Source organism: Hemitrygon akajei, chromosome 1 (assembly GCF_048418815.1).
Source record: "Hemitrygon akajei chromosome 1, sHemAka1.3, whole genome shotgun sequence".
In the NCBI taxonomy this organism is placed as follows: domain Eukaryota; kingdom Metazoa; phylum Chordata; class Chondrichthyes; order Myliobatiformes; family Dasyatidae; genus Hemitrygon; species Hemitrygon akajei.
In genome coordinates, this window is record NC_133124.1 from 96,843,722 (window position 1) to 96,854,586 (window position 10,865).

At 43.0% G+C, this 10,865-nt stretch overlaps 1 protein-coding gene across 1 annotated transcript in view; it reads right to left on the reverse strand.

Moving 5' to 3' along the window:
• Nucleotides 1–10,345, reverse strand: part of LOC140737902 (uncharacterized) — a 53,307-nt gene extending 42,962 nt beyond the window's left edge. The window contains exon 1 of the mRNA XM_073065125.1: nt 10,218–10,345. Coding sequence (XP_072921226.1) covers nt 10,218–10,345 — 128 coding nt within the window. The remainder of the gene's footprint in view (nt 1–10,217) is intronic.
• Nucleotides 10,346–10,865: the final 520 nt, after the last annotated feature.

Consider the following 10,865-nt stretch of genomic DNA (forward strand, 5'->3'; position numbering starts at 1 on the left):
CCCGTACACGCAAGTGCTGTGAGAATCGCGTTTATGCCTCGCGCCCGCCAACAGTATCACACCCACAACAAATACCGGTATGAAATACACTTTACAGAGTTTACTAAAATTAAAAGAGTATTAGGCAATACAATATATATATATATACAAGAAAAAAACAAAAGGCGCCAACTTATCAAAGTTCAGTCAGTTTAGTGCACTCGGTGGAGCTCATCCAGCGAACCATTCGACTCCTCGGTGGTCGTCCTCCCGAAACTCCCACTTCGGACTTCCCGGTGGGCGTCCGAGCGCACGTCCTTCTTCCTCGGCGTCTTCCTCCCGACTCCCTACACCCCAAGCCCACGCAACCCCTCCCCCAAGTTCCCAGCCTCACAAAACACAATAACATTCCCCATTGATTAACAAATGAATACAATGACCATATCAGCCATTCTAAAACGAAACAACGGCAAGAGAAACTTTTAACAGACAAAGAAGCATTCCTACTCGTAACAAACCAAAGAAGCCCTTTTTAGTAACACACACAGGACATTGTACATTAGTATATACACATTTTACAACCTTGGGATTCATCTGCTAACAGGTATTCACAAAACAAAGAAACCCCCCAAAAAAAATTAAAGAAGAAGACCGTTGAACACCCAATATGCACTATATTGGAAGGATATATAGGAATATATTCCTCACTAGAGTAAGGATGTGGAAGCATTGGAAAAGGTACAGAGGAGATTTACCAGGATGTTGCCCGATTTAGAGAGTATGGATTATGATCAGAGATTAAGAGAGCTAGGGCTTTACTCTTTGGAGAGAAGGAGGATGAGAGGAGACATGATAGAGGTGTACAAGGTATTAAGAAGAATAGACAGAGTGGACAGCCAGCGCCTCTTCCCCAGGGCACCACTGCTCAGTACAAGAGGACATGGCCTTAAGTTAAGGGGAGGGAAGTTCAAGGGGGATATTAGAGGAAGGTTTTTCACTCAGAGAGTGGTTGGTGCGTGGAATGCACTGCCTGAGTCAGTGGTGGAGGCGGACACACTAGTGAAGTTTAAGAGACTACTAGACAGGTATATGGAGGAATTTAAGGTGGGGGGTTATATGTGAGGCAGGGTTTGAGGGTCAGCACAACATTGTGGGCTGAAGGGGCTGTAATGTGCTGTACTATTCTATGTTCTATGCAGAGAAAAAAAGGCACAAGCAAATAGCATTCGGAACTGAAATCCGCAAGAGAGTCTGATAGTTCAACACGGAGCCGGGCAAACCTCATGGAGCAGCGATCTGAACCAGCCTGTCCCTTGCCACCAGCCAGCGACACTTTTCAATCTGGTCCGGCATGTAAATCGATGACATGATACACTCTGGGGCCCTGAACTCACTGGCTCAATTTGGCCTGTAACTGATGCAGTATGACGCTAAAGCCACTGTCCAAACATTGACTTCAGCTGAATCAGTAGCCTCTGGTGCCTGAGCCGCGCCACCTCGATTTGGCCTTCGGCACGGCGCTTAACCCAGTTGAACCTCGGGTCCTTCTCACTCTCGGCAATGGGCCTGGCCTCCTTGACTCGTCTTGGTTCTGCCTCGTCAAATTGCCTTCAAGTCTAAAGGGAAATTGCAAATAATTACTTGCGATGATCATTTGCCAGAAAAAGTGTAACAAAATATTTAGTTGTTTTCCTTGTTTCATTAGCCACCAGCCAAAAGTTGCTGAAGTTCACCAGCACCATCTTAAACTATTTTGACACTTTTGAAGCTAAACCCATCAACAGCTTCCTCACTGTCAACCAAATTACTTACTTTTGTATCACTGTTGACTCTTTTTATTATGGCACCTATATTTCAAGTCCAAATGTTTGGAATATAAATGGAAATGAACCCTGCGGAACTCCCTAACATATGTTTTTCCAGTTATTATAGCAGCTATTGCTCTTTACCAGTGAACCAAGTTTAAACCCAAAATTATGTCCTTTGGGCTTTTACTTTTATGATTAATGTAGTAGGTCTTTGTCAAGCCGTGCTAAAATCTGTATCGTCTCATGCCTTCAAACATTTAGTTAATAAGCAGATACAACCTTCCTTTAGCACATTTGTACTAACTAATCTCTGTTTTGTTTAATGTCCCTCAGAACTTTGTTCCAAGAATGTTTCCACCATTGTCATTAGTCTGACCAGCTCATTGATGGCTGTTCTATCACTCTCTCCCACCTTATCAGTCATCCATTCCTTCGGCATCATAAAATTTGCCAAGTAGGATTGGAAAATGACCGCCTGATACTCCTCTCTTCAGACACTGGCCTACATTTGATCTGGGCCTGATAATTTATTTATTTCTAATAATCCTATGTAATGGCCCTGAGTTTGTTGTGTTGCGACAGTATTCAGCATCCCAGTGACAATGGCTAGTCATGTGCACTCAGTGGCCACTTTATTAGGTACACATGAACACGTGCTCAGTAATGCAAATACAGTATCTAATCAGCCAATCTGGTGGCACCAATTCAATGCATGAAAACATGCAGAATGGTCAAGTGGTTCAGTTAACCAATCTTTCTTTTTTCTATGACTAATTGATTTTAGGTTTTAGGTTTTAGGTTTTATAATTTAATAAAGTCTATGGATTCTGTTATGCCTGAGAAACTGTTGGTTCATCAGTATATTAAGGAAAATTTTTATGGTATGTTAACCATTTTTACAGATGGATCAAAAGATAATTTAACTAAGAATACTGCTGTGGCTGTTTCTGTGCCTGAATTACAGGTGACATTGAAGAAACAACTTACTGTCTATAATTTTATACAGCAGAATTGGTTGCTGTCATTTTAAGCTTACAGTAGGTGGACGTAATTTATCCATGTAAGGTTGTAATTTGTTCAGATTCCTTTTCGGTTTTGATGAGTCTTAAAACAAATCATCTGGGAGGTAGGTCTGATTTACTGTTAAAAACCTTGTATACAAAGTATTGGTTTACATGTCCTCTACATATGGGTCTCTGCACATAGCAGTGTTGAGGGGAATGAGTTTGTTGATTGTTTAGCTAAGAAAGCTGGTCAAAGTTCAACAGTGGATATAGATCATCCACTTCACAAATCAGAAGCTAAGAGGTTGGTAGGGTTAAAGATTATGGGGTCATTGCAAGATGTGGAATAATCATTGTAAGGGGAGAATACATAAAACTGATGTGTTTATGGGAAAAGGGGGTAAAACAAGAAGGGAAGGAGATAATTTGACACAATTCACAATTGGGCTTAATTATTCCTTATAATTTACAGGAAAGCATCAATCTGGGTTGTATAGGTTTTGTCATCATTATGTAACAGTTGAACATATACTATTACAGTGTGGAGCATATAAGGTTGAATGAAATTAAATGCAGGTTTCAGTACAATCTTTGGGTGTTGACAGTTTTCATTTAAAAACTTTTAAGTTATGTGAGTGACTTTAATTCACAGTATCATCTTTCATTACTTACAATCTATAGGGTTTTTTGGGGTAATTTAGCTTTCATTTGCCAGCTCGCTACACCACACTCCAGTCTAGTTGGTGGTGGTAATGCACCTTAAAGTTGGACTGTCAGCCACCATAAAAAGGAAGGAGGGGAGGAAGGGGAAGGGGAAGTTATCCTCCTTCTCCTTCTCTTCCTTCTCCTCGTCATCCTTCTTCCTCTTCCTTGCCCTTATTTCTCCTCCTTCCTCCTCCCAAAATGTGACTTTGACTGTGGAATGATTGTTGGTGCTAGGATTTTCATGCAGAACTACAGTTTACAGAGGATGGTATGAAAAACAACTAAATTATCTGTGAGTGGCAGTTCTTTGAGTGAGAATACCTTGTTAAAGAGAGATATCAGAGGAGAATGGCCAGACAGGTTCAAGCAAACAGGAAGGCAACAGCAACTCAACTAACCCCGCATTATAACAGTAGTGTGTGCAGAAGAGCATCTCTGAACACAGAACACGTTGAACATTGATGTGGATGGGATACGGCAGTAGAAGACCACAGACATTCAGTGGCCACTTTTTTTTAGGTACATCTAATGAAGTGGTTATTCAGTATGTATAGTCATGAATGAAAGAGAGAGTGACAGCAAGTTCTGAAAGCAGCATTGCCTGTATAACTGCAAAGATCAGACAAAAACACTGTAAGAACCTTGATTAACCCATCTGGCATACGTAAATGTGGCATTCTCCCCTGCCATAGGCCACAGCTGGCTATTATGTTCCCTGTACACAAACATGACCTATGGTTCCTTGTAGCAATTGGCAGACCTCAGACATTTATTCAATTTAAACTGCAGGCAATTTCCCTTTCTTATCATTGATGTCATCCTGAAACCACCTGACTTTTTGTGTAGTTGCGGTTGTGAATTGAAGTGAAGGCAGAGTGATAATTGAGTGTTGCAGCACTTGGGATTCAGGCAAGTCTTAAAGGGCTGCCTATCAAATTAGAATTGATGTGCACTTGAAAATGAAAATCACTTCTGTTAATTGTTGTGCTTGCCATTGCTCTTAGAGTCACCTTGGGATTTATCATTATTCCTGAAACCTTCATAGAAATTTTTTTCTGTCTCATACTTAATTGTTTTATATTTCTCCTGGAAAATAAGTACCACATTTTTTGTTGTAGACGTCTATTTGTTTTGCAACCACCTCAATTTAATATTACCTGAGGACTGGACATACTTATTTTGACAGTTTCCACACCTGAGTGATCAATTTATTGTACAATTCAGAGAGGCGACAACACCGAAGTCTATGAAAAAGAAATTAAACAAACTCCTGGAGAAACTCAACAAGTCAAGCAGGGTTTTTGGGGGGGTTGGGGGGCGGGAAAGGTATTGTCAAAGATTAGAGTCAACACCTTACATTAGGACTGACAATGGAGAGGAAAGATTGTTGGTGTAAAGAGTAAAGCAGGGCCCATCACCCATATTCATTCCCCCTACCCCCCCCCCCCCCCCCCCCCGGTTCCATCTGCCTTTCATGTTTCTACTAGTGGCTCCCATTACTTTCCCTGTTCAAAGGTTCAAAGGCCAAGTTTAATGTCAGAGAAATGTATACAATATACATTCTGAAATACTTTTTCTTTGCAAAGAATGAATGACAGTTAAATGTGAGAACCCCAAAGTCCCCCCCCCAGCTCCCCTCCCATGCGTAAGCTGCAGAAAGCAACAATCCCTTCTCCCCCCAGCAGCAAAAAAAAGTGCATTGGTATAATCACCGAGCCCAAGCGTGTGCTAAGCAATAGCAAAGATGTAGACCAAAGTTACCCCAAAGGCTTCGCATTTCATCCAAAATTCAACAACCCACAGGCTCTCTCTCTCTCCCTGGCAAGGGAGAGGGAGCTGTCCCCCATTTTCACAGCGAGCGGGAGACATGGCAACAACTGGCTGATTTATGATGTTAAAGGTCCGTATTGTTGCTTTTTTTGAGCTCTGTGTCTGAAGATCGCAAAGACCTTGGGTCTTCGGGCCCACAGCCAAAGATTTTCCGGCCTCCCTGATGACACGCGAGTCTCCCGTCGTGACACCGACCCTGGATCCGCCCATCTCCAGAGCCCCGAGATCTTAGACTTCTGAACACAATCAAAACTCTCAGGCCAAACCCATGGCAGGTCGAATAGTGACCAGTTGTGGAACCCCAAGAACAGGTCCCATTCCCGCAAAGAACCGAAGCAGTTTCTGATACTACCGGCCTTTGTGTCCCCACTTTCATCCTCCCCTCTCACCATGTACTCCATCCATTTTATTTTTTCCCTTGTGTCTATTTCCATTTATCCACTGTCTCCCAACTCCAACCCTCTTCCTCTCCGTCATCCTCCTACCTTCCTTAGTCCACACATTACCTAATGGCGTCTGTCTCACCCTCTTTCCCACCCTTTCTATACTGGCCATCTTACCTCTCCACTCTTAGTCTTGATGTAGGGTCTCAACCTAAGATGTCAGTTGTTCCTTTCCTTCACAGACACTGCTCGACCTAATGAGCTCCTTCAGCAGATGTTTCTCTTTGCTTCAGAAACCCCCATCTGCAGCCTCTTGCGTCTCCAAACACAATGAACAGAACAGTGGCAATGAACAGCAGCAGAATCACAGAATGATCACAGCATGACAGGAGGTCATTCAATTGATAGAGCCAGGAGCTAACCTGAGGAATAGGAGAGAGTATATACTTGCCATTGAAGGAGTATAGCCAAGTTGTTCACACTGATTGCTGGGATAGCAGCATTGTCCTACAGGATCAACTAGGCCTGTTTTCAGAGTAGGGTAAGAAGTATAAGAGGGGATTTCATTGAATGATGCAAAGTTCTTATAGAACAAGTCATTCTGGCAGCCCAGTCAGCTGCAGGAGCAGCGCACAGAGGAGTAAATAGAGGTACAGAAGGGACAAGCAGAGCAGTCATTGTTGCGAGTGGGCCATTGGTGAGAGTGGGAGTGTCAGGCTCGAAGGTGGCTTCAGCTTGGAAGAGACTTTGGTAAGTTGTCCTGGTAAGTTTCTGTTAAGTTTCCCTTTTTTTCTTACTGTATCAGGGGTACATAATGTAGTTTAAATGACAGTTGTGTGTTCTTCCTTGCCAGATTTTGGAGTCCAGAGTCTCCCAGGGAACTATATCTGTGTAAAGTGCATCCAGCAGCAGCTTATTGCCGACCCTGTTAGGGATCTGGTGCAGCAGCTGGATGACCTTTGACTTGTACAGGAGAGTGAGGAGATCATCGATCAGAGTTACAGGGAAATAGTCTCCCCTAAGTTGCAGGAAGTGGGTAGCTCGGTGACTGTCAGGAGAAGAAATGGGAAGGCGAATAGGCAGTTAGCACAGAGCACCCCTGTGACTATTCCCTTCAATAATGAGTATGCGGTTTTGGATACTTTTGTGGGGTAACCTCCCAGGAGAATGCCATGGAGACCAAGTTAATAGCACTGAGCATAGGTCCGTGGTGCATAAGGGAAACAAAGACAATGGTAATGATGGGGGACTCAATAGTCAGAGAAACAGACAGGAGATTCTGTGGACGTGAATGGGAAGTGAATGTTGCCTCCCAGAAACCAGGGTCAGGGATGTCTTGAATCGTGTTCACAGCATTTTGGAGAGGGAGGGAGAGCAGCCAGATATTTTGGTACATATTGGTCCCAATGATATAGGAAGGAAAATCAAAAAGGTCCTGAAAAGAAAATTTAGAGAGCTAGGTAGAAAGCTGAGAAGCAGGACCTTCTGGGCAGTAATTTCTGGATTGCTGCCTATGCCACACACCATTGAGGGAGGGAACAGGATGATTTGGCAGATTAATGCGTGGCTGAGAAGCTAGGGCAGGAGCAGGGCTTCAGGTTCTTCAATCATTAGGATCTCTTCTGGGGGAGGTATGACCTGTACAAAAGTGACAGGTTGCACCTGAACCTGAGGGGTCCAATATTCTCATTGCAGGTTTGTTAGAGCTGTTGAGGAGGGGTTAAGCTAATTTGGCAGGGGGGTGGGAACCGGAGTGAAGGGACTCAGGATAGGACAGATGGTAAAAAAGCAAAGATAGCATGCAGTCAGATTGTCACGAATGGCAGACAAATGATAGGGCAAAATTGCAGCCATCAGGGTGAGTATCAGTGCATTAGGGATGCCGAATCAGAAAGTGTAGCAAATACAGTACTCAAAGTGTTATATCTCAAGGCACAGAGTAAAAGAAATAAGATGGATGAATTTGTTCCACTATTACAGATTGCCAGATACGATGTTGTGGCCATCACTGAATTTTGCCTGAAAGGTGGTCATAATTGGGAGCTGAATGCCCAAGGTTACACATTGTATTGGAGGGTTAGGAAGGTAGGCAGAGTGGGCAGCGTGACTCTACTGGTAAAGGATGGCATCAAATCATTAGAAAGATGTGACATAGGATCGGAAGATGTTGAATCCTTGTGGATTGAGTTAAGAAAGTGTAAAGGTAAAAGGACCCTGATGGCAGTTACATACAGACCTCCCAACAGTAGCCAGGATGTGGATTACATATTACAATGGGAAATAGAAAAGGCGTGTCAAAAGGGCAATGTTATAATAGTAATGGGAGATTTTAACATGCAGCTAGATTGGGAAAATCAGGTTGGTAATGGATTCCAGGAGAGTGATTTTGTTGAATCCCTATGAGATGGCTTTTTAGAGCAGTTTGTAGTTGAGCCTTCTAGGGGATCAACTATACTGAATTGGGTGTAATGTAATGAAATGGAGGCAATTAGGGAGCTTAAGGTAAAGGAATCCTTCAGAGCCAGTGATCACAATATGATTGAGTTCAATTTGAAGTTTGATAGGGAGAAAGTAAAGTCTGACGTAGCAGTATTTCAATGGAGTAAAGGAAATTACAGTGGTGTAAGTGAGGAACTAGCCAAAGTAAATTGGAAGGAGATGCTGGCAGGGATGACAGCAGAGCAGCAATGGATTAAGTTTCTGGGGAAAATGAGGAAGGTGCAGGATAGATGTATTCCAGAAACAAAGAAATACTCAAGTAGCAAAATTGTACAACCGAGACTAACAAGGGAAATCAAAGCTAAAATAAAAGCAAAAGAGAGGGCATACAACAAAGCAAGAATTAGTGGGAAAATAGAGAATTGGGAAGCTTTTAAAAACCTACAGTAAACAACTAAAAGAGTCATTAAGAGGGAGCAGATGAAATATGAAAGCAAGCTAGCAAACAATATCAAGGTGGATAGGTGTGGGGGTGTGTGTGTGTGTATATATATATATATATATATATATATAAAAAGAGATGAAAGGGATATAGGGCTGCTAGAAAATGAGACTGGAGAAATAACAACAGGGGACAAGGAGATAGCAGATCAACTAAATGAGTATTTTGCACTGTGGAAGACAGTAGCAGCCTGCTAGGTGTTGAAGGGTGTGAGGGAAGAGAAGTCAGTGTAGTTACTATTATAAGGGAGAGGGTGCTGAAAAAGCTGGAAGATGTATAGGTGCATACTGTATGTCACCTGGACCAGATGAACTGCATCTAAGGGTTCTGAAAGAGATAGCGGTAGAGATTGGCATTAGAAATTATCTTTCAAGAATCTTTGGGCTCTTGCATGATTTTGGAAGACTGGAACATTGCAAATATCACTCCATTCTTTAAGAAAGGAAGGAGTCAGCAGAAAGGAATTATAGACCATTTAGCCTGATCTCAGCGGTTTGGAAGATGTTCGAGTCAATTGTTAAGGATGATGTTATAGAATATTTGGTAACACAGGATAAGATAGGTCAAAGTCAGCATGGTTTGCTTGAGAGAAAATCTTGCCTGATGAACCTGTTGGAATTCTTTGAGGAGCTTACAAGTAGGATAGATAAAGGGGATGGACTGGATGTTGTATATTTAGATTTTCAGAAGGCCTTTGACAAGGTGCCACACATGAAGCTGCTTACCAAGTGAAGAGCCCATGGTGTTACAGGAAAGTTACTAACATGGTTAGAGCATTGGCTGATTGGTGGGAGGAACGAGTGGGAATAAAAGGATCCTTTCTGGTTAACTGCTAGTGACTAGTGGTGTTTTCAGAATTAGAATTTTATTTCTTACATCTGTGTCACAACAAGGGAGTAAAAATCTTAATGTTGTGCCTCCATCACTATTTGCAAACAATAAGGAAAGGAAATGCGGGAGGATATTGCCCAGACATTTAACATTGTATACATAATTGCTTTGTACACATGTATGTTTAGTCAAATACAATGTACAGTCAGATCAATGTGTATTGATAAATCTGATGGTCTGGTGAAAGCAGCTGTCCTGTAGCCTGTTGGTCCTGGCCTAAATGCTGTGGTACCATTTGCCAGATGGAAGGCAGCTGAAACAGTTTGTGGCCGGGTCGGCAGGAGTCCCTGATGATCCTCTGGGCCCTTTTTACACTCCTGCTGCTGTAAATGTCCTGAATAGAGGAAAGTTCACGCCACAGATGCGCTGGGCTGTCTGCTCCATTCTCTGCAGTACCCTGCAATGGACGGTAGCCCAGTTACTGTACCAGGTGGTGACAAAGCCAGTCAGGATGCTCTCGATGGTGCCCCAGTAGGAAGTCCTGAAGACTGGGGGACTCATGCCAAACTTATTCAGTTGTCTGAGGTGAAAGAGGTGCTGCTGTGCTTTTTTCCCCCCACCACACAGCTAATATCTCCAGTCCAGGTGAGATCCTCAGTGATGTGCACAGTAAAGAACTTGAAACTACTCACCCTGTCAACTACAGTCCCATTGGTGTCAATAGGGGCTAACCTACCTGTAATCCACGATCAACTCCTTCGTATTTTCGACGGTGAGTGAGCGGTTGTTTTCTTGGCACCACTGTGCCAGGGCATTTACTTCTCTGTTGGCTGTCTCATCATTGTTAGAAATAAGGCTTATCATTGTCGTGTCATCCGCAAATTTTAACAGCAGATTGGAGCTGTGTATAGCAACACAGTCGTGGGTATACAGGGAGTAGAGAAATGGGCTCAGGCTCCTGTGTTGTGGGTCAGAGGAGCAGAGGTGAGGGTGCCCATCTTTCCCACCTTCCCGCGAACAGACAGGAAATACAGGACCCTGCGGCATAAGGTGGGGTGCAAGCTGAGGTCTCTAAACTTGTTGTCAAGCCTGTAGTCCAAGAACAGCATTCTAACATAACATAAGCATCCCTCTTCTCCAGCTGAGTGAGGACGGTGTGTAGTGCTGTGGCTATGGCATTGTCTGTTGATCAGGTATTCCACAGGGATCAGTGTTGGAACCACTACTTTTAATGCTGTATATCGATGATTTAGAAATAGATGATGGAATAGATGGATTTGGTGCCAAGTTTTCAGATGATATGAAGATTGGTAGAGGTGCAGGTAGAGTTGAGGAAACAGACAGGCTGCAGAAGGATTTAAACAGATTAGGAGAATGGGCAAGA